Here is a 22,038-nt window from a genome sequence, read left to right as displayed (position 1 = left end):
TTTAAAAGGTTTCCTTTGAAATTATCAGCACAAAAAGGGTAAAAATTATCCGTTAAGAATAATGTTTTATAATACAAAATAATTGCTAAAATTTATGTTTTCTTAATTTTAAGGATACCAAAGGCAAAAACTAATAGCTACTATTGTTATATTTCTTTATCCGTATCTTGATTGAGGTATTATTTTGTTAATTGCAAAATTCAGTTATCTGTTACATTAAATCTAAAAATAAATTACCACTTGCAACAAATGATGAAGTTTTTGAAAACCAGTACTGAATGTTGATGTAAATGAAAAATTTATTTCGGCTTATACATAAATGAATATGAATACGTAATTAATTATTTCGCAGTGAGCAAACATTAAGGGTCGAAAGCAATACGTATCATACCAATTTAGGTCCATAAAAACTGTCTGTTCCTTTTTAACGATTTTTTTTTAATTTTTGTATTTCTTTACAGGATACCCACTAAAAACTTCTCACTGACGGGCAGTGTATCATGCTATTTTTAGCCCAAAGGGTCAATTTGCCCAGAAGGGCTATTAATATCGTGTTGGCATTCTACGTTATTCACTATGAAACAGCGTTTCACTTTTAAAATTGTTCATACCAAATATTACAGCCCTGCATTATATTTAGAGACATTAAATAATGAAAATATGTATGAATATACGTATGCTTCTCGCATTGTGAAGATACAGAGACATCTAATTTTGAGTAGCATAGTCCTATACCCGAATATGGGCATCTGGAAGCCCGAATTTGGAATTTGTTTTATTATCTATTCCATATTTTGTAACACGTTAACGAAATTTTCATTAACAAACTCAACGATTTCAAAGCGAGCAATGGCAACACTGTACAGGAGAGGGAAAAACATTTTTATCTGCAGCGCGCGAGATTGTGCATCAGAAATTCTAAAGATATGCTCTTTTTAAATATTTTGTGATATTGCTATTGAACTGAATTTTATGCTTTATGTGTGAAGAACACGACATGTAATTGTAGGGATTTATATTTATTTTAACTAACATTTTAAATTTTCAGTCTTTTCTATAAGACTTCCCTAATTGTCAGTGCCAGAATAGTTAAATGTTGTAGCGAGCTTCAACGCATGCAGATTTTTCATTGTTGAAGGAAGTAGTTAAAAGCCGAGTTTAGGTGGGAGAAAGGAAGAGTTGGGCTGAAGCTGTCGTCTCTGCCGTAGGTACGTTTGCTTATTGCTGGTTCAAGTGGCTTAATTTGCTTTGCTCTGCTGCCATTAGCTTAGAAGAAACTAGAAGGGGGTTGAATTTCGGGATTTCGCTGAGCCTTGTTTTAGCACTTGTTAAACATTTCAACTTTCAATTTTCAATTATTCGACACTCAGGTACCGCTCAAGTAGAGGCGAAGTTTGATAGCGTCGAGTTGACGCATTGTAAATTTTAAAGAGTTAATTAAAGGGTTTCAAACCTTCTTCTGTGTAATTTCCTGCTACTCCTGTATCCAAACAGAAGTTAACCCACCTGGACCCTACATAATAAATAAAAGTAACACACAAAATGTTAAAAAAACACGCCTTTGGACGTCACATAAAATAAGATTTTATTTTTTTTTATTTAAATTATCAAATATTGTGCGAAAATATTGTTATTTTCATTTAAATGTACATAGAAAACATCTAGCATTTGAACTCATATTTACTAATTCTTTCAGAATTTGTGACTGTTACACTGCGTTACATTATGCTACTATGTATTCATAGCTTATCATTCAGCAAAATTTGTCATTACTCAACATAGCGTCATTAATATGTTTATTATGCGGCCTCGTAAATAATTATCTTTCAAAAATTTTCCTTCGGTAATCCAAAAAGTCATTAATTTATTTTTCAAATTTAATCAAGCTTCAATTGCATCACAGATTCAGTCACGTAAAAGCAATAAATATACTGCTTAGTAGTTGAAAGCTGTATTTTAGTTTTTAATAATCTAACTGTTTGATATAATTTTCAACTAATTTAATTTTATAATACGTACTAATTTTATAAGGTATTTCTCCCGCCTTCCTAGCGTGCCTTCGTGGTGTAGTGGTGGCCGGTCGCTGGGCCGGTATTCCAAAGGTCCGTAGTTCGATTCCCAGCGAAGGCGATTGCTCACTTTTCATTTTGCCTGCTTCCAAAAAAATATATAATGTCTCTACAGTGGCGCCCGAACTAAAAGGGTGTTGGATGATGATTCTCCGCACCCAGATTTAGCGACTGGTTCCCCTTAAAACGCTATTTGCCCTTTAAAAGGGGGAGTATATAAGGTTTATCTCCCGCTTTCCTAGTGCGCCTTCGTGGTGTAGTGATTCTGCACGCTAGGCCGGTATTCCAGAGGTCCATGGTTCGATTCCCGGCGAAGGCTGAGTTGATAATTTTTCGTCTCTCTTGCTTCCAAAAAATCCTAATGTCTCTACAATTTTTCTCTTTTGAACATTTCTCAGCTTTATTCTCAGTAATTGATGATAATGCTAACGCCATATATTAATTAACTCGGATCAAATCGCTTGGGTTATTTTTATTAAGTTCCACAATCTTCTTTGCTTTCAACATGCTTCTAGTTAGTTTTCATTTTTTATTTGCTACTGATCCGAAAATATTGAAATTTTTCACACATTTGTGCTTTCGGTTTCCGTTGCAACGGTCCCTAGAAAGTTTAAAAAATTCCATGCCGTTTTTATATTTAGTGCTAAACTGCTGTCAAAATTCTTGTTAAAGTCAAATTTTTCATCCCTATATTTTAATACTTACACCATCTGATATATCGAAGAATGACTTCATAAATTAATGTGATCTTTTTTTTAATTTTGACTAAATTAACAGAAGCGCGGTGATTCTCCAAAAATTGTCGATTTTTAAAATTATTATAACAGTGATGAATAAAAAGTGATGAAATTTTGAATTAAAATATTTTCTTTCGATAGTTATCAACCTCGAAACTTGACGAAGTAATAAGATCGTATTTTTAAATCAAACAGAAAATTAAATATATCTAACGTATACTTACTCAATTAAAAAGAGTAATATTTCTGAATGAGTGTTTTTTTACAATACTTCTGCATCCTCTAAATTATACAGTAAAATATAAGTCCAAAATCTCAGAGAAAACCTAAGTGAACTGAAGCAATCATTCTTATATATGTCACTTCTATACAATTGTTGTCTGTAATTGTGTAAATGTCTCCATACACTTTGCGCAAGGCGAGTTTAGATTTGATCCCATAATTCTGGTTCAACAAGATTATTAGGAGAACTGGGAGATCAATGTATTGTGCAAATGTCATACTGCAATTCTGTGTCCGCCGAAAACATCGCTGCAAAAGCATCGCGGACGAAAACGTCGCAGAGAAAACAAGGCAAGACGAAAACGTCGTGGTACAAAACATCGTAGGAGAAAAGAAAGCAAAGATAAAACATCGCAGTTCTAAAACACAGGAATACACAATATCGTCGTCAAAAATAAAGCGGTTCAAAAACTTCGCAGTTTAAAAACATCGTTGTCTAAAATATCGTGGTAAAAACTAAAGCACCTAAAAATCACTGCATGACGATAACATCGCACACATGCGTTTTCAGGTTTTAAAAGTTGTAAATGTATGTTCGCATAGTGATTTGGGAGCGCAAGAAGGAAAGAGGGATTCTTTTACTTCTATATTTCATATTTTTGAATGAACTAATAATTTTTTATTAAAAATAAGAAGGAAACTTAAGCATTTAAAAATTGAAAATTAAGAGGAAATTAATAGAACTTATAAGGTATTTCTCCCGCTTTCCAAACGTCCTTCGTGGTGTAGTGCTTCTGCACGCTGGGCCGGTATTCCAGAGGTCCGTGGTTCAATTCCCGGTGAAGGCGTTGTTAATTTTTCATCTGTCCGGCTTCCAAAAATATTTCCTAATGTCTCTACAAACATATATAATTTTAAATTTACATAGCTAATTAATAAAAGTCATTCATAAATTAAATTTTTTATAAAGTTTTACTGATAAATTGTTTATGAAACACACAGTTAAAAACTGCTTAGAAAAGGAAGAAGATAAATAGCCTCTATAAAAATTGCATGATTAATTATCAAATTATTTTTTTTCACATTTGTTAATTTGATGTTGTTCTAGTGAAACTTACATTTTGGTTTGTTTCCTTTTATTCCTAAAGCGTCGTTAATATTTTCATGTATAGAATGCAATCAATTTTTTGGATGTCGATTTGTTAGTTATGACAAAACGCATGTGTGCGATGTTTATTGTCACGCGATGGTTTGCAGGTTCTTTGTTTTATACCATGATATTTTCGACGACGATGTTTTTAACTACGAAGTTTTTGAACCGCTTTATTTTCGACAAGAATATTTTGTGCCACGATGTTTTAGAACTTAGATGTTTTAAAATGTTTAAAACTGCTTTAAGACATTTACACAATTTCAAGGCATAGGCAAATGAGTAGTAGTGTAGAAGAATTAATGAAAGTGAGTATAGAAAAAAAAGTGTAGAAAAATTAATAAAGTGTGATTGTATCACAGTGCTTGAATTTTTCTTATAATTTCCATTTAAAAAGCCATTGCTTGTAGCCATACATCTGAGTTTTAGTCGTAGATAAATCAGAATCTTACGGTGATTAAAAAATAATGTTTTACTTTTTAGAGAACTTAACTAAACCCTTAGAATGCAAAATTGAATTTTATGTATCATATTACAGGTATAAATTATTCTTAAGAAGAAGTTTTTTATGAAGTTGTCAGTTAAGTAAAATTTATTTTAATGTGCAGGAAAAGGAAAAAATAAAATCTCCAAAAACATTTAAAAAAATTAAATTATAAAGCACTGTACAATTCAAAGAAACTGTAAAAGCAAGTTATGAATCAAACTTAAGAAGATTTTCTATATGAAATAGCTAAAGGAAGATGAAAGTACATTTATTGAAGTAAATGTTCTTAAAAATTAAAGGCGAAAATAGTAAAAATGCGTAAGAAAATTTACAAACTTCATAAAGTTAACCTGTATTTAAGCGGAATGTCGTAAAAAACAATCAGTTATTTCTTAAACATTTTTTAGAATTTTCTTATGTACTATTGGGAATAAAGATAAATAAGAGATTACCTTTGATATTTACTCTACGTATAAAGAAGATGAAACTAATTAATATCATAAAAAGTTAATTAATTATTGATTTTTTAAAGAAGTTTAAAGTAATCAAATTCAAAGAACACTAACTCTTTCCTGTAAAATTCTTTTATACATCCAGAATAAGGCTTCATTTTATTGCAAAGTTTATATTTTTTCCTTAACTTTGAAAAATGAATCATCAAATTTACTAGATGATGTCAGTACAAAATGAAAGAATTTTCAAAAATGAAAAAAAAGTATAACCTGTAGTAAATATGCTGATTCACGAACTTTATAGTCTTTTTTGTATCATGCTTTTTTTTCATTTAAAAGAAATATGTTACATTACATTCTCGGTTTGTTAGAACTTTACTTCTGATATTAGTAAAGCAAAGGTAAAGAATCCATTTTATACACATTTCACCATTACGGTATCTTTTTCTCTATATCTTTCACATCATAAAAAACTCTAGGGAATATGCATGCTTACATGCTAAATTTAATTGAAATACTTTCGAATGAGAGTAAAAAGGAAAAAGCCTTCAACTTTATATTTTCATTTACTTCAAAAACGTGTAGAGCTTGTTTTAAGACTGTATCTTTTAAAATCATACCATATTCAAAATAGAGATACCTTTTTTTCTGTGATACATTCAGCGTCATAAACTTAAACCACCGCGCTTTTATAGTAGTATAACTTAATTTATTGCTACGTCTGTTATAAATTTCGAACTTCGAAAACTGTAAAGAATAGTACATGTTCTGTATCTAGTGAACTATATCTGTTTGCAAAAATTATATAAGCAAGCAAAAATTATCTAAATTGATTATGAAAATGGATTATATATGTTGCTCAAAGTATAAAAGAGGAACAATATCTTAACAACAAAGACGGAAATGGAACAACTGTTCAAAATAACATACCAGAGAATTGTTCTGTGTAATTCCGTATTAGCCGCAGCACCATAGATAAAAATGAATATCGGTGAACTCAGCTTTCCTATACCGATGCATTCTCTCGAAATTCGCATAAGGAATGAAGATTTACACCAGCAGAACGTGTTTAATCTTATTAATCAGCGCCCTATGCCATCCAGCCTTTTATTTCCGCGCACACATTCTATTGTAAGTCTCTTTATTTTGATGCCCACCAATTTTTCGACATACTTTTGAATCAATCAGTATATTTAACTTTGATATACATTTAAGGGATATATAAAAAAGAATCCTGCTTATGCATAATATTTTAGAAGAAGCAGATCTTGAAGATCTTGTTGATCGAAGAAGTTTTGCATGCAAGGTTTTGCATGCAAGGTTTTGCATGCAAGGTTGCATGCAATGAAGTTGGTTAAGTATTAAAACCAACTTCATTGGCGAAGATGTACATTATGAGTTTGATGTCCATTCATCACCCGTTAATTAAAGTGACATTTAAATTTGCTAAATATTTAATTGTTGAATAAAGTTATTTCATTGAATCAAATATCGAGCTTTTTGTTTCAGCTATCAGAACTGATTGCAATTTTAATGTTGTTATTACGAGCATAAATAATGTTTTTAAAATTTGTATTTAAATATAAATTTGGGATTTATTAGAGATAACATGGCTCAACTTGTTTTGCATTTATTTTTACTTTACTGATATTCTTTAACGTATGGTAGTAAATTGTTCTTCGTTGCTATAGGTTTTCATTATTATTTATTTTTTTTTTCGTCTAGAGATTGAAGGATAACTGTTCAGCTTTTTATTATATTTATTTTTAGTTTTATGGACGATGCTTTGTATGAGCGATGAGATATTCCTCCTATTAACCTTTTGAGGCGGGGGCTTTGGTAGCAGCAAAAGCTACCAAAGGACGGGGAATCTTGAACCGAATACTTTCCCCCTTTAAGAAATCACCTCCTATTTGCAACAAAGATTCTTGTGTGTAGTTTAATGGATTCTCAGAGGGGTGCATCTATGTCGCAAAAGGAAGACCTTTGAAAGAGATAAGTGGTTAAAACCCTAGGGACGTCAAATTTGACATTTCACCCGGCTTGTCAGCCTGGAAAATGGGGGGAAAAGACATGGCCACTAAAGAGGACAACCCCGTCTTTTCAAAGAGAGGACTCTATGGCCACTATAATGGCCATCCCGTCTTCTAAAGGTTAAGAGGACTCATACACCTTAAACCCCAAAAGATGTTCGAATAGGTGACTGTTGCAAGAATTGGAATAACTTATTTATTTTAAAAGCAATTACTACCAACTTTTTACAACTGACTACATAATATAGCTGCTTTCTGAAATAGTAATCAGAAAGTTTGTGTTGCCACAAATATTTTTATAATTTAATCCGTTTTGTGACAACATTTTTCGCCATGTTTCCAACTTGCGCGCACAGTTTAAAACATTCTGTTTCATAATTTAATTCCATATTTAATATATAGCTTTTATAACATTTGGAAACTACTGTGAACCTAAAATTCTAAAAATTTCACGTTAAATTTTTATTTTATTTTGAGTTGAGTTTATAAAATGTATTTTATTAAAAACATTTTTAAGGTTTTCGTCTCATAAAATTTTTCAATATTAAAATATTCATCAGATTATTGGTTCAGTTAGAAAATAGTGCCCATATAAAGAATTCCATCAAATTTCAAGTATGTACCATTAGCCATTTTTATAATATCATGCGCGCAAGGTGGAAACATGGCGAAATATTTTGTCACAAAGAGGATTAAATTACAAAAATATTTGTGGCAACACAAACTTTCTGGTTACTAGTTTCCAAAGCAGCTTATGTAGTCAGCTGTAAAAAGTTGGAAGTAATTGCTTTTAAAATAAATAAAATATCCCAATTCTCGCAAAAGTCACATAGTCGAAGATCATGAGGGGTTTAAAGTATATGAGTTCCCTTAAGTCTCAGCATAATGATGAGTTGTAGTATCTTGTATTAGATTGCGCAAGAAGGCGCGGTAAATGTTTCAGTATTAATGCGCCAGATTAGTTCTTTTCTTCGCATCTGACCCCAAAATTCAAATTGTGTGCACTTATTTATCCTAAAACTAGAATTAGTCAATTCAGATCGTCTGCTTTTGTCCAAGTTGTCTTTAGGTTAAAGGAATGAAGTAGAGATATGCAATTAGTTCATGAAATCATTCAAAGAACCGATTCACTTTATTTAGTGAATGAACATTGATTCCACAAAACATAACGTAGCTCTTTTAGAGTCCAACTATATTAAAACTTTGATAGCTTCGACTATATCTCTTTAGTTTAACTTTAGTTTAGATCTCAATATCTTAAGTTCAAAGCCCGAGTGTTCGGCTTTATTGTAAAACTCCAAGACGGAGTTCTGTTAACTTTTATCTGAATAATAAAGGGTTATTTTACACATAAAGAAAATGTGAAAATCCTCACAGTGTAATTCTCAGTTACTGTAGAACCTGAAGAACCTTAAGAACTGATAAGCGAATAATCGCTTGAGTTCGTGTAGATGAAAAAAAAAGCAAAAAGGGTAAAATAACCCTTTATTATTCAGATAAAAGTTAACAGATCTCCGTCTTGGAGTTTTACAACAAAGCCGAACACGCGGGCTTTGATCTTAAGATATTAAGAATTAAACTAAACTTAATTAAAGAGACATAGCCGACGCTATCAAACTTTTAATGTAGTTAAACACGAGATGACTGCGAAGCTATCAAGAACCTGAGTACGGACGCGCGCTAATCAGAAACTCTGATTCTCTTTAACTCAGCAAGTAGAACTTCGCGGTTAAATACCGCTCCTCCTTATTATGTATTCAGACGTGATACTAAAACTACTTTCTGGCCGGACGTAGTGAGTAGATGTTGAGAATTTGACAGGAGAGAAGTTTAATTCAAAATTTAACTATTAATAAAATTAACATAATCTTTACAACCATAAAATTCAGTTCAAATAATTTTAAAATTTGCGAAATAATTTAATTATTTCGCAAAATAATTTTAAAATGAGCATATCTTTAGAATTTCCGATACACAGTCTCGGGCGCTGGAGATAAAAACGTTTTTTCTGTACAACATTGCCATTGCTCGCTTTAAAATCCTTGAGTTTGTTAATCAAAAATTCGTTCAAGTATTACAAAATATGAAATCGATAATAAAACTAATTCCAAATTTCAAATTTGAGTTTCCAGATGCTCATATTCGCAGGTTATTCAATATTTGATGGCTCTAGGTACCGTTGTTTTATCAAAATGAGAGAAACATAAATACGTTTATGCAGATTCTTCATTATTTAATTTCTTTAAATATTTTTCATGGCGATAATATTTGGTAGCAACAATTTACAAAACAACGCTTGTAGCGAATCAACGCAAAATACCCAAACGAAATTTATAGTCCTTGTGGGAAAATTGCCCCTTTGGACTAAAAATAAAGCGATAACAAAAATAACAGCTTAAATTAAATTAAAGTGGGAGCGAATTCATTTAAGTTTTCTAACAGTTCATTTTCATTTTAAAGCTACTTTCCTTTGATTTTTGTTTTCAAACCACGCTTTCTTTCCAGAATGTTAGGACGCGTGCCAGAAGTTAGGCCGCGTGTATTCAAATAAGACTGAAAGAAGTACTATTTAAGGGAAATATTTTGAGGCTGATTTTAGAGCGTGTTATGCCTGCTTGAAGGCCACGGTGCTATCTTGATTTTAGAGTTTAGATTTCTCTGGCGTTGAGTGTTTCTAGATATTAGGCTTTTTGAATCAGAGCCTTCCTTATTCGTTAAATTACCTGTGAGCCCTTAAGCTAAGCTTACTACATTTAATTTTAAATTCATCGTTACATTTTTTGAGTTAAGCCAAAAGTTTTTGCTTCTGTAAACAAGAGTCGGTGATATCTTTGATCATAATGAGTGAATAAAGGGTTCTTTGTACCCTTATCTTTACTTTCTTGTACTTCAGAATTGTGGATAATTCCTAACACGGTCTCGTTAGTTTACGGTATAACACATTTTATAGAAATTTATATTTATAAACAAAAAGTCAGGAAACGCAATCTACACTTGTGTTAGATCAAGGAATTTCAGAAATTATAATCAGCATTTCTTATATATCATATTGCACACAGCATTTTTTTAAACACGAATCGTTAGCATCAAAAATGTTCGCCGGTATCGATAGGTAAAGAACACGACTTTAGATAGCTTTAAAAAAATGACGTTTTCCTGTATTTTAATTAGTTCAGGAAAACATAAGTTAATTAGAAATGCAATCACCAAGGTTGGACTTTGAACATAGTTTCTTTACAGGTTATTTTATGGGAATATTCTAAAGGAAGTAGCATAATTTTTTAAAATATAAAAATAATACAAAGATTAGAATAGAAATTTAAAATAAAAAAATGAGAAATCTGGAGACTTATTAATTATTTCTGAGAAAACCTCAGAAAAATCTTCAAAAATTCGCAAAGGTAACTGGCGAAATTCGCTTCATGATAAATTCAGTGCTCTGTATATAATATTACTTGCTTGAAAATGCTTAAGATAATGTCTTTTCCTGTATATGTTTCGTCCATTTTGTTTTTATCACTCTAAAATACAGAAATATATCTTATTTAGACAAAAAACAAGCAAAAGGACTTAACCCATCAATTTTAAGTACTCAAGAAATGAAATTATTAATGAAACTCGTCCGAAGAATCTAAAATTTCTTCTGTAGATTATTTGTAGGCAATAGTGTAACACAAAATGAAGCCAAATTAGGAAGAAATTGTCTTGGGTTTAAAGACCTTTGAACTTACACATATAAGATGAATAGATTCAAAGCATCTGGCATTGTAGACTTGGCGTACATGCAATAGACGAAACATAAACACGTTTTGACACTTTTCTCTAGTAATCCGCTTAGGTCCATCGCGTTAAAGGTCATAAACTTGAAATCCTGGGGCGCCTTTTCAAACAAGAAGCAGTAGAAATTTATTCGCCCCGCGAGCTTTTCAAGCTAGCAGAAGTAAACATGAGCTGTGAGAGATAATCCCAGAGTATCTGTGGGATTTTGAATCTCGCATGTGATTACTAAAGGGTTTCCTACGTAGTTTGAAATGAGAATTTTCTCTGCGGATTTTCGTATCTGAAGACGTCCCAGAATTTTACAGTGTTGTGCCTTGTGGCAGAGTTCAAGAATAGCCCATTGCTTTCGTAAATGTAGATATTATTGCTTTTAATGTCAATGTCTCTGTGGAGAATGTTACATATCTTATGTAGTGTGATGATTTGCTTGAGAATTTATAACACGCGAGTTTTAAGGATATTATTCTCGCCGGTGATCTCTAAATTTCGAGCTTAACTTGGTTGATGGAAAGGTAAAATGTATCTTGACATTTAAAATTTGACATATTTCTTACGAGAGACGAAATCCCTTTCGAGATCCAGTTGCTTTTCCTGATCAGATTATAAAATTTCCGGTTATAGAAGAAGGATCATTGTCATTCAATTTACTTTTGTTTCCTCAAAATAGCTGACACTCTACGGTAGTTTCCAATTCGAGGAAAGGCGACAAGTATGATAAAAATCTAATGAATGGCATTTGTCTAAAAGAATAAAATGTTTTCTAAACTTTCAAGTAGGCTGAAATGTAATTCCGTGTTTTTGAACTTAGTTTAGGGCAAACACCTTCACATAATTTTAGTATTAGACGAAATTATTGAATTTCTAATTAAAGGAATATTCTTGAATTAAATGACTTGATAAAAAAATTACGTTTTGGTCTCAATAGAGTTAAACTGTAACTGTGAGCAATATATAATAAATTAAGATGTGTCCTGTCATTGAATCCATCCGGTGTACTTCAACTATTTGATCCCCATACTATTTCTGCCTATTTAATGACAAATGCTAAAAGATCAGTGGCTACTTACAGTCTTTTAAAATCTTTTTAGTACTACAAATACAAAGCATTTAAAGCAAAAGTATGATCTAAAAGATGGTAAGGGACATTGATAAGTATATGTCATCCACTTCATAGCAGAGCAAAAGAAGTTTTGTGTTAAGTTCACCTTTTTGTCTTCTTTAACAGAAAAGTACTTACCATGCAATTATAGAACTTGCTAAAAATTGAATTACAATAGTATTTCAAAACGAAAGAAAGAAAGTAATATTTTCTGCCATAAAAGAAATTAATTTATTCCTAAGCACAATATCTTGGACTACAGCTCTACCGCTATTACAAAAAGAGCTTAAAAAAGATAAAAATTACTAATATTCATTTCCGTTTGACTAGATGACGAACATGTTGTAGAACTGTTTACCAAAATCATTTAGCCGAAGATTTTAGGTTACACTTAACGCCGTGATTATCGTACAATTGGTACAACGTGTTTGGCAGCTTGAAATAGTGGTGGCCCATATGTGATAGTGCGGTTTGGTACTCAGAGCAGCGATGAAAGTGCTGAAGAGGGCCGCAGAACATCACAGCCCTATGATAGCATTTCTTCGTGTTGCTTCGTGTGCTGTGGTGCAAGCAAAATCAAGGTAAAAAATATACAAAACGAGATACAAATATTTACAACAGTATATACAGTGAAGACACGTGATGGGAGTGACTTTATCATGAGTAACAAGAAATACAAATCTCTCGTGTGATATGATTTGTGATAAGGTAATGTGTGACCTATCAAAATTCATAGAAAATTTTGGTCTATGTCATGGAGTGGCTGAAAAAACATTCCTAGAAGAATTAATGGAATAAACACAAACACAAGTTTTACGTTGAGTGTAGCATGAAACTGCTACCTGGTTGGTCCGCAAGTTTCGATGTAGGCATTTGAACGAAAGAAAGTCCGTGACTCAGCAAGGCTTTATCTTCAGGCAACATGTAATAATTCAGCATAATTTATAAAACTTGAAACAAGAATATACAATACTAGATGAGATACGAGATACATATATCTGCAATAGAATTTGCAGTATGGATACGTGATGGGAGTGACTTCTGTTTATAAAAATCTATCTACAAATTTGTACTGTGAATACTAAAACTATGGGCGCCGAAATAACAAAATCTATTAATCGAATTGCATTGCAATTCATTTTAAAAATTTATTAAAAGAGCCCCAACATTTTTTTAATCGTGATAGAAAGTTGTAGATGAATTTTGTAAACAGAATTATTTCACCTCTTACTCCCGAAAATAGTACATGTTGAATTATTTTTCTGCTTTTAGCTTGTGGAGTCATTAGGTTATATTAATACAGGAAACTTGAAAAATTTACGAATCCTTCACCGGGGTTCGATTACTGGACTTCCACAGCTAGGTGTTAGCCGAACGTGCTATCCGATTACACAACGAAGGCAAGCAAAGATTTGGAGAAACTAAGTTCAATAATGATTTTATATGTTCTAAATAAAAACTTATTTCATAAAACATTCTATATATATATATATGTAAAATATAAAAAATACGATGGCTTTGCTCTGCGCGAACAGGCAACCTATAATTAACTTTCTGCAATTTTAGGACTTTCCCCTAGATCAGTACTTTCGAGCACATTCTGGCATGTTATATAACCGCTAGTATAAGTACCGAGTACGCGCCATTTTTCATCAGACTGCTTTCTCCTCCTGCTGTTACCAGACTTTGCTGATGCTTTTCCCATCTGTCTTCCATTAGTTAGAACAGTTATGACGTAGACAGTCTAAATTCAATCTTATTTAGTTTAAATCACTATTGATTATGTAATTTGGAGAATTTCGTCTAAAGGAAATATGATATGCAGCGAGAATTGAATAAAGGTGTGAAATCTAAAAACTATAGTCTTCGTTGTCATCATTCTGCCGCCTTCTACTCAGCTACAACAATGCCCGGACTCTCATATAGTTATATCGTCAAGCTTTGTCATTCATGTACCTGCCTGCCAAAATATTACAGATATATATATATATGCAGTCTCCCAAATGTTATGAAATGTTTTAAGAAAATTAGTAGTATGTAACTTTCGAAGATGCGGTGGGCTTACGGTGGGTGATGGTTTTGTTGAATCTGTCGGACATCTGTCAAAGGAAATAGCAGGTGCTGACTATTAGTTCGTGATTTTAATACTTTTAGGGCAAGAATAACACACGTTGTATGAAGTGATATAAAGTAAATGTTGCGAGAATTGGAATATCAATTTGACTTTTTTCAAGCTACAAAGACAGCACGCGTTGAAATTTAATAATGTAATACTTAGTTTAAAAAAAAATAATTACTGAACTTACCGTTTCCCAATAACTGTACCGTTTCCAATACCGAGTGATGCCATACTTATTTTGCTAACCTGTATATGTATATTGTTACGAAATTTACTGGCGCGGTAAGATGGCTTCCCCGCAAAGCAGTTTTAGAGTTGCCACATTTGGCGAGAAATCGCCCATTTGGCGACAAAATTGGTGATATACCCCGGACGGATGGAGAACCTTCTGGAACGAATTCTTACCGGTTTAGCCCCGAATGTTTTCGAACACAAGCCGAAAGCTATATAAACCCTACTGGTCCGCAGTCAGTTAAAGTGTGTGCCTCGCCTAGCGAGCTGATAGAGAGTGCCTCGTCTAGAGTGCGAGTTAGTTAGTATCGAGTTGGTGTCTCGTCTAGCGAGTCCCTGCAGAGTCGATCGAGTTGACAGTCGGGCAGCGAGTGCCGAGCGCGTTGTCGAGTGCACCGAAAGAGTGTCTTAGTGCATCGTCGAGAGAGCGTGTTGAGCTCCGGGAACGACTGAATCGTTCCCGGAGATGATGAGTCGGGAGCCGTGCTCTGTGTGTCGTCGAGTGCATTAGTTGTAGCGTGAAGAGTCTCGAGAGTACGTGGATTCCGATAACGACCAAGCAGAGTCGGGAGCTCTACTTTGGTGCTTTGCAGTGAAGCTATCTCCATCGTGATAGCCTGATAACCTGAAGGCTGTGTCGCTGATAGTGTCAGCGTGTTTATAGCATTTATAGCAGTTCATAAATACTGACAATACTGGCTAATAAAGTGTGCTTCGATACTTCATCAAGTAGTGTCGTCATTATTCACTCCAAATCCATACAAACCCCGTACGAACGTAAAGGAAGAAAATAACGTAACAACTGGTGTCAGAAAAAAAGAAAAACGCAACAGTATAGCTTATCTTACCACAATATATTTGGCAACAATATACTTCTTTTTCCTTCGTGTCACTTGAATCATTTGGAAATCTACATTTAGACTTGAAATTTTGTATGAATTATATAAAAATATGTGTATAGAAATAAATAGGAAAATGTAGAAATACTTATTTTTCGTAATCTAAGTCCTTATCGAGGTAACAATTGACACCAATAAATGCTAAAATATTTACTATTTTTTAATCTCCGATGTTTTCCATTCGTAAAATCAATAACGCTGGTCAGACTTCTTTAAAACTATTATCTTTTGAACTATGTGATTTATTACATTAATTATGCCATTTATTGCTCAATTATTGTGCTTTATTCTTTTCAGTGAAACCCCTAGATGTCCGACTTATTAGTCCTCACCATCACCTCTCTGCTGGGAAACGAGTGATGCTGGAATGTGAATCTACCGGATCCAGGCCAGGAGCTCTAATTACATGGTGGAAAGGCAAACAGAAGATCCAGACCGGAAATGAAGTAATATCCGACAACGGAAATCTAACTCTCAGTACCTACTCCTTTGTCCCCACTGCAGATGATCACGGAAAGAAATTCACGTGCACCGCCGAAAACCCATCCTTGCAACATAGCTTGATTGAAGATTCTAAAACTTTGACGGTTCATTGTGAGTATTCTCTTTTGTGTAAACCAATTCAAAATTCTGTTTACAGTTTTTACCTAGGAAAACATTTTGTACTCTGTTAGCTTAAATGAGAATGCAATTGTTAGATTAAACAATAGTTATGTTTTTAAATATGTAGTTAAAATTATGCTGAAATTTGAAATTTATATATATATATTAAAACAGGTGATAGAGCAAGAACTTTGAAAGTAAGGGTCGAGTAAAAATTACGGATATCTGAAGCGCATTCTAAAAGCAACTTTAAAATGTTAGTTTTTTAAATGAATAACTAATTAGACGTTAATAAAAGAATTACCTTGTAGAGTCATTAGGGTATTTTGAAGGAGTAGTGATTGAAAAATGAGCCTTGCTCTCTCCGACCTCGAACCTGGACCTCTCGAATATGCTCGGAATGTGCTACCGTTACATCGCAAAAGCATGCTAAAAGGAGAGAGAAAATACCTTATAAAATCTCCTTTTAAAGGGCGACGGGAGATAAGGGAACCCAATCGCCAAATCTTGGTGAGAAGAATTATCGTCCACCACCTGTACGTGAAAAATAAACAATGCCCTCGCCGGACTTGAAACGCCCCGAGGGTGCTACCTTTACACTGTGAAGGCATGATAGAAGGAGGGAGAGAATACCTTATAACCTAAGGAAAAGAACTCTGTGCAGATTAATAATAAATTAAAGAACAACTATGACGTTTAATAGGAGAAACGACAGGTGGGGGATTTGAGACATCTGAATATCCTTCAGAGTGTCATATTCAAACTCGAAAACCGCTTTTTAAGTAGTGAATAAATTAACAGACAGCTGTTCAAGGCTAAGACCAATAGTTACATTAGAAGGTACGTTTCTGTCATCGGTGGTTCGAAGAAAACGTGAAGCGACTACCAGAGAGTTAGTTTTAGATCTTGAGACTGTAACAGGAACTCGAATCAACAGTTCTACTACTTCGTGAAGATTCATGAATTCGGACGTTATGGGAAAAAAGGACTAACGATTTGTCTGCCATTCACTTCATCTCTCATAGAGAGGGGAATGTTTAAGGTGTTATCATGACGATAAAAGGTGTTGGAAGCCAAAAATCTTCAAAAAATTGTGATTTGAGATTTTTGCATTTCCAAATTCTCCACCCTTATGTCTTTCTGAAAATACCATTCTTTAAACTCTATAAAATTTGAACTGTAAAACATCTAGTTTCAATTTATCTTTGAATATTTTGACAAGTGAGTTTTTTACATTAAAAATGCGCTTTTCTCCAAATGTGATTTTTTCATACTCGATGTACCTTTCCTCGAGATATATTGCTTACCGGTATGTAAATTTTTTATGGCTTACTTAATATGTTTTTAATGTTTACTAAAATGAGCTTTATGTAATAAACTAAGAAAAAAAACTTTTACAAATTTTTTTTCGTGAAAGAAATGCTAAATTTTACTATGCTAACGCAATTGTCTATAAATTATTCTAAAACTCAAAATGTTTCAAACGCTTTTTTCAGTATATTAGAAAAGTGTACTTAAATTACATAAAAAATTTCACAACTGTATTTGTAACAGATTTTGAGAAAAAGGTACATAAAAAAACCAATTTAACATGGTCGGTATAGGAGGTTACGCCTCACTTTTTAATGGACCTAAGAACAGAGAGACCCGATATTCTTTGCTGAGTTCAGATGTAGCCGGAACGTTCAGACGTATCTTTATTTGGAGGGAGTAAGGAAAACGCTACAAGCAACCTGGTTCAGAAAAGCCTCCGTTTTGAAAGATGTAGTTTCAGAGTTTGGGGTGCAATCATCAAAACCGCCGCGTCGAACTACATATCTTTGAGGAAGGTTCTACAACCAGGTGAATAGAGGAGGATTTAAAACTCTATATAAAGCTCTTTAGGGTTGCTTTATGGCCAGAGCTTTTGCTATTGGATGACAATAATTATCAGCAAAGAGCACTTCTGTTATCAGAATACTGCAATACCGAAGACATCCTCATGAAGTGATGAATTTGATTAATTCTATTAAATCAAGGTGCACGTTCTGCATTTGTGTTAAAGATGACCATACCTTATATTAAAGAACTGCATCAATCATGTTCCATAAATTTGAGTTAATGCAAAATGATGTATAATATATTGAATAAATTCAATATTTTGAGACTATTCAACTGATAAATATCGTAAAAACTTCATAAATAAATATTTTGTACAAATTGTTTTTAATCATTTTTAGTAAGTTAGTTAAGCTTTACTTCTGCCAGTATCCTTTGATTCTGACAAACAGTGGATAACAAGAACAGTATTCTTACAGATATTATTCATGTTATATGCGTGAGATTATGTAATAAATTTAATGCCTGTATGGTCAAAGTATTTCACGTCGATTAACATTTTGTTCTCAATTAAATCTTTAGTTATGTCTCGCAACTTATTTCTTAAATATAGTTATTCATTTTAATTAATGATACTCACCATGATACGTGGATAAGACTTCTAAACACTAGCACGTCGACTGAGGTTGCTTATACGCTTGCGTTTTTTGTAGTTTTTCCATGTGTAATGTGAAAATAAGCCAGTTTACCGCAGAAGGCAGTCCACGATAGAACCACGCTTTAGAAGATAGCCGTCATGTGTTTTTGCAAAATCTAAAAGATTCAAAATCTGTAGTCCTTTTTAAACTTTTTTAAGATTGATTATTTTGGTCCAATGGACTTTTAAGGTTGATGGTATTAAATCTAAAAGAAGACGCTGGAAAAAAATTCATTTGATCGAAAAATGTTTCTTCTTTATGATGTATATTTTATTTCATGTTAGAAACATTATCACTAAAAAAGGGGTTTAATTTTCTGTATCCTTAATAATTTTCGTAGGCCAATAATATAGGAGCAAAGTAATTAAATTTTAAGGTATTTTGTGTATCTGTTCCTTATCTGGAATATATCAGCCACTGTTTATAACTATTATTATATTTTATTGTTTGTTGTAGACGTTTTAGTTATGTATTCTTGTATTTTTCAGTGATGGCTAAGTAACTTTTAGCTATAGAGATAACATTAATATTTTCAGTTTCACCAAGTATGGAAGTCCTATTAGTCAGTCCTATTGGTCATCAAATTGACACGTACATGACTACAGTAAAATGACTACTGTTTAGAAAGAAATATAGGAAGTGAATTATTCTATGACTAAATTTTCAGTTTAGTTTCTTTAATCAGCAGTACTCATATTTCGGTATATAATTTGTGAACGAGTGACCTACAAGTTAACGAGTGATTAGACCATTGAATATTGATAGTTCAACCTGGGTTCGATTCCAGGGTAATGTGCAGGCTACATAAGCATTTTTCGCTGCATGAGCATTTCACTTGCATACTGTGAATATGAGCTAGTTTCCTATATAAAAGCTTCTCCGAAGACAATTTTTCTTTAGGAAGACAGCCCTTGTGTGTTTTGCAATATTCAGATAACCTAACCTAATATAACCAGTATGTAATTTATAAAATACAGCAGCTAAGAGTGGCAGAAATATATAAATTAGTGAATTCGAAGGCTTTTTATATATCTAGTGATCTCAAACTAGGTTGACCATTGGTATAGTAAATGTATACCAATATTTTTAATAATTTCTCAGCAGATTTCAGTAACAAATTACATGTTTTAGATTTTTATTTTTGGTCAGAGCATTGTGTATTATTTAACTACAAATTACAGGGAAAATAAAAATTTTATTTCCCAAATTCTTATTTTCACAATAAAGTCTTCAATATGTATTAAATATTAATAATCAGTAATTAATTTATTGAGTAATAAGCATAAATTATTATAAGATTTTATAAATATAAATTATACGACAGTTTTTTAATAAAGCAACTTTTTGTTTGCGTAATAAATTAAATAAGTATTTATTCTGCACGCTTGTTTTTCTTTATTATGTAAATTTTCAACGGTTTTATTTATAACATTCCGAATTAATTTGAGTTTTCAAAATATGCTATTGCTATTGGTGAATGAATAAATGAACAAAGAGAAATGTTGAATGATTTTTTATGTATGCGAAACTTTTAGATACATGTCATAAAGCGATTTTTTTTTGTAATATTCTCTGTTAACTAGAGCAAACAAAATTTTGTGCAATAAAGCAAAAGTTTCGAGTGGTCTCAATTCTAGAAATATAAAAAGAACAAAATATTCTAATAATATGCGAATAATATGATAAGAGAATTATGATCTGAATCCTGTAACTTTTATGTTCACCGCCAAATCCTTTGACATGGAAAACAACTCGAATTCGTAAGTTTCATTTTTATGCATAGATTATTTTTTCTGATTATGACAGCAATGATTGATTATCTCTCATTAGGGAGCATTTTTCCAGTTTCTTTCCGTCTTATGAACTCAATTCATTGCATTCTAATGCTCTGAAGTTCACTTACTTCATGCCAAGAAAACATCGATTTTCAAGCACAAACAAAAGTAAAAAAGCGGTTTAATTACTCCTATCGCACTAACCATTCTTGCAGAAATATGTTTATAAAGAACTGAAAATAAATCAATCCTGTAAGATTTTTCATACTTATTCATTATCCCAAATATACACTACACAAACATTGTTTCAGGAATAAGACAATTTTAATGAGAAGCAAGAGAAAAATGTCATTGTTTGGTTTTGCAAAAAAAAATTGTTGGAGTAAAAATTGATTAATTTATCTGTTAATAACAGCTGGCTATTATCCGATTCTAGAAAATCTTTGTTAAAATTTGTTTTAAATGAAAGAGAAAATAGATAAAACGTATTTGCTAAAAGTCAGAAAGAGAGCATTTAGAAACAAACAGTATTAACATCGTCGAGTTTCCTTCACACATCTCTCAAACAAGGATCAAACTAAAAATTTAATTTTAATTAGCAAAATAAATCATAATGACGAAACATTAGTCACAGATATTACGTTTTTAACGTATTACAAGTAAACATAAACCTCACAAATGTAATAAATCTGATTCTGACGTAAAATTAGAAATTCCAGTGCCATAAAAAGGTTTCAAAATACTGATCGATTTTAAATTTAGTGTAAATCCAGTGACGCGTTTTCCGTTAGACATCATTCTTTAAAATACAACTTATAACGTTCTTATGCTAATTAACCAGTTATAATGATAACTGGTTAGTTAACATAAATCCAGATCATAATAACTAACCAGTTAAAGATCCAAATCATAACTAACGAGTTAAAAGTCCATATCATAATAATTAACCAGTTATTATGATTAAGATCTTTAACTTCTTTCTTTAGTAGCTTTCTACTGGCGTTGGCCACTTATAAAACCGGAAGCCGTGGTTTCTTTATTATGGAAGCACCTAATTGGTATGCCATCGTTTCTTCCTATGAAGGGATGGACAAATTATGTACATGCCCTACCCTTCGAAACCGGACCCTACGGTATGCCAGCCAGAGTTACTAATCTCTTTCCCGTCTTGGCGATGCCAAAAATATATTTGTTCCTTAATTCTTAGAGGTCAGTTAAATAATGCAAAATTAAATGTTAATTAAACTATTAATCTCATGTCTACGTAATCGTTAATAAATATTCTAACTCCACCAATGCAATGCTATGAAAAATGCTTAATATGAAAAACTGTTGATAAATGGTTATAAAAGTAAGGTGTATTTCACATTCAATGACATAATTAAAATATTTAGTAACGGTATTGGTATCAAAGGAATACTCAGTAATAACTTCTTCCCTTTATTGGTAACCGAACTATAATTAAAAAAAAACATTTTCGAGAGATATTTCTGGTAATGTATATGAAAATGTTAAGTTAATCGAAATTTTTAATGCAAAAGAGCTCGAAGGAAAAAGTATGGAAATTATATTTTCTTCATTAAAAAATTCCAGTGATAAAATTCGCTGAATAAAACGTTTCCACTAAAATTTTGAAAACTTTTTTTCCCCTCAAACGTTTTACGAAAAATCGTCTGAAACTTCGCAGCGGAAAGTTTCATGCAAAACTCGTTTAGGTGAAAAGAAACTTAGAAATTATGACCGAAAAACTAACATCCAAGATAGAAGTGGAGATAAAGTGTCACATAAAGCTCTAAAATAGTTGATTCTGCAGCAATGTAGAATTCAAGGGGGATCAGTTAAATATTATACTTCCGAAATAATGCT

At 32.3% G+C, this 22,038-nt stretch overlaps 1 protein-coding gene across 1 annotated transcript in view; it reads left to right on the top strand.

The window, feature by feature from the left end:
• LOC118185857 (cell surface glycoprotein MUC18-like) overlaps nt 1-22,038 on the top strand; it is a 1,126,921-nt gene that overhangs the window by 698,690 nt on the left and 406,193 nt on the right. Inside the window, exon 5 of the mRNA XM_085820901.1 lies at nt 15,576-15,872. Coding sequence (XP_085677027.1) covers nt 15,576-15,872 — 297 coding nt within the window. The remainder of the gene's footprint in view (nt 1-15,575; nt 15,873-22,038) is intronic.

The sequence above is a fragment of the Stegodyphus dumicola genome, chromosome 7 (genome assembly GCF_044657685.1).
Source record: "Stegodyphus dumicola isolate Sdum_Otavi_A_Nest chromosome 7, ASM4465768v1".
In the NCBI taxonomy this organism is placed as follows: Eukaryota; Metazoa; Arthropoda; class Arachnida; order Araneae; family Eresidae; genus Stegodyphus; species Stegodyphus dumicola.
The sequence above is the reverse complement of the archived record's forward strand: the minus strand, read 5'-3'. Positions and strand labels throughout refer to the sequence as shown.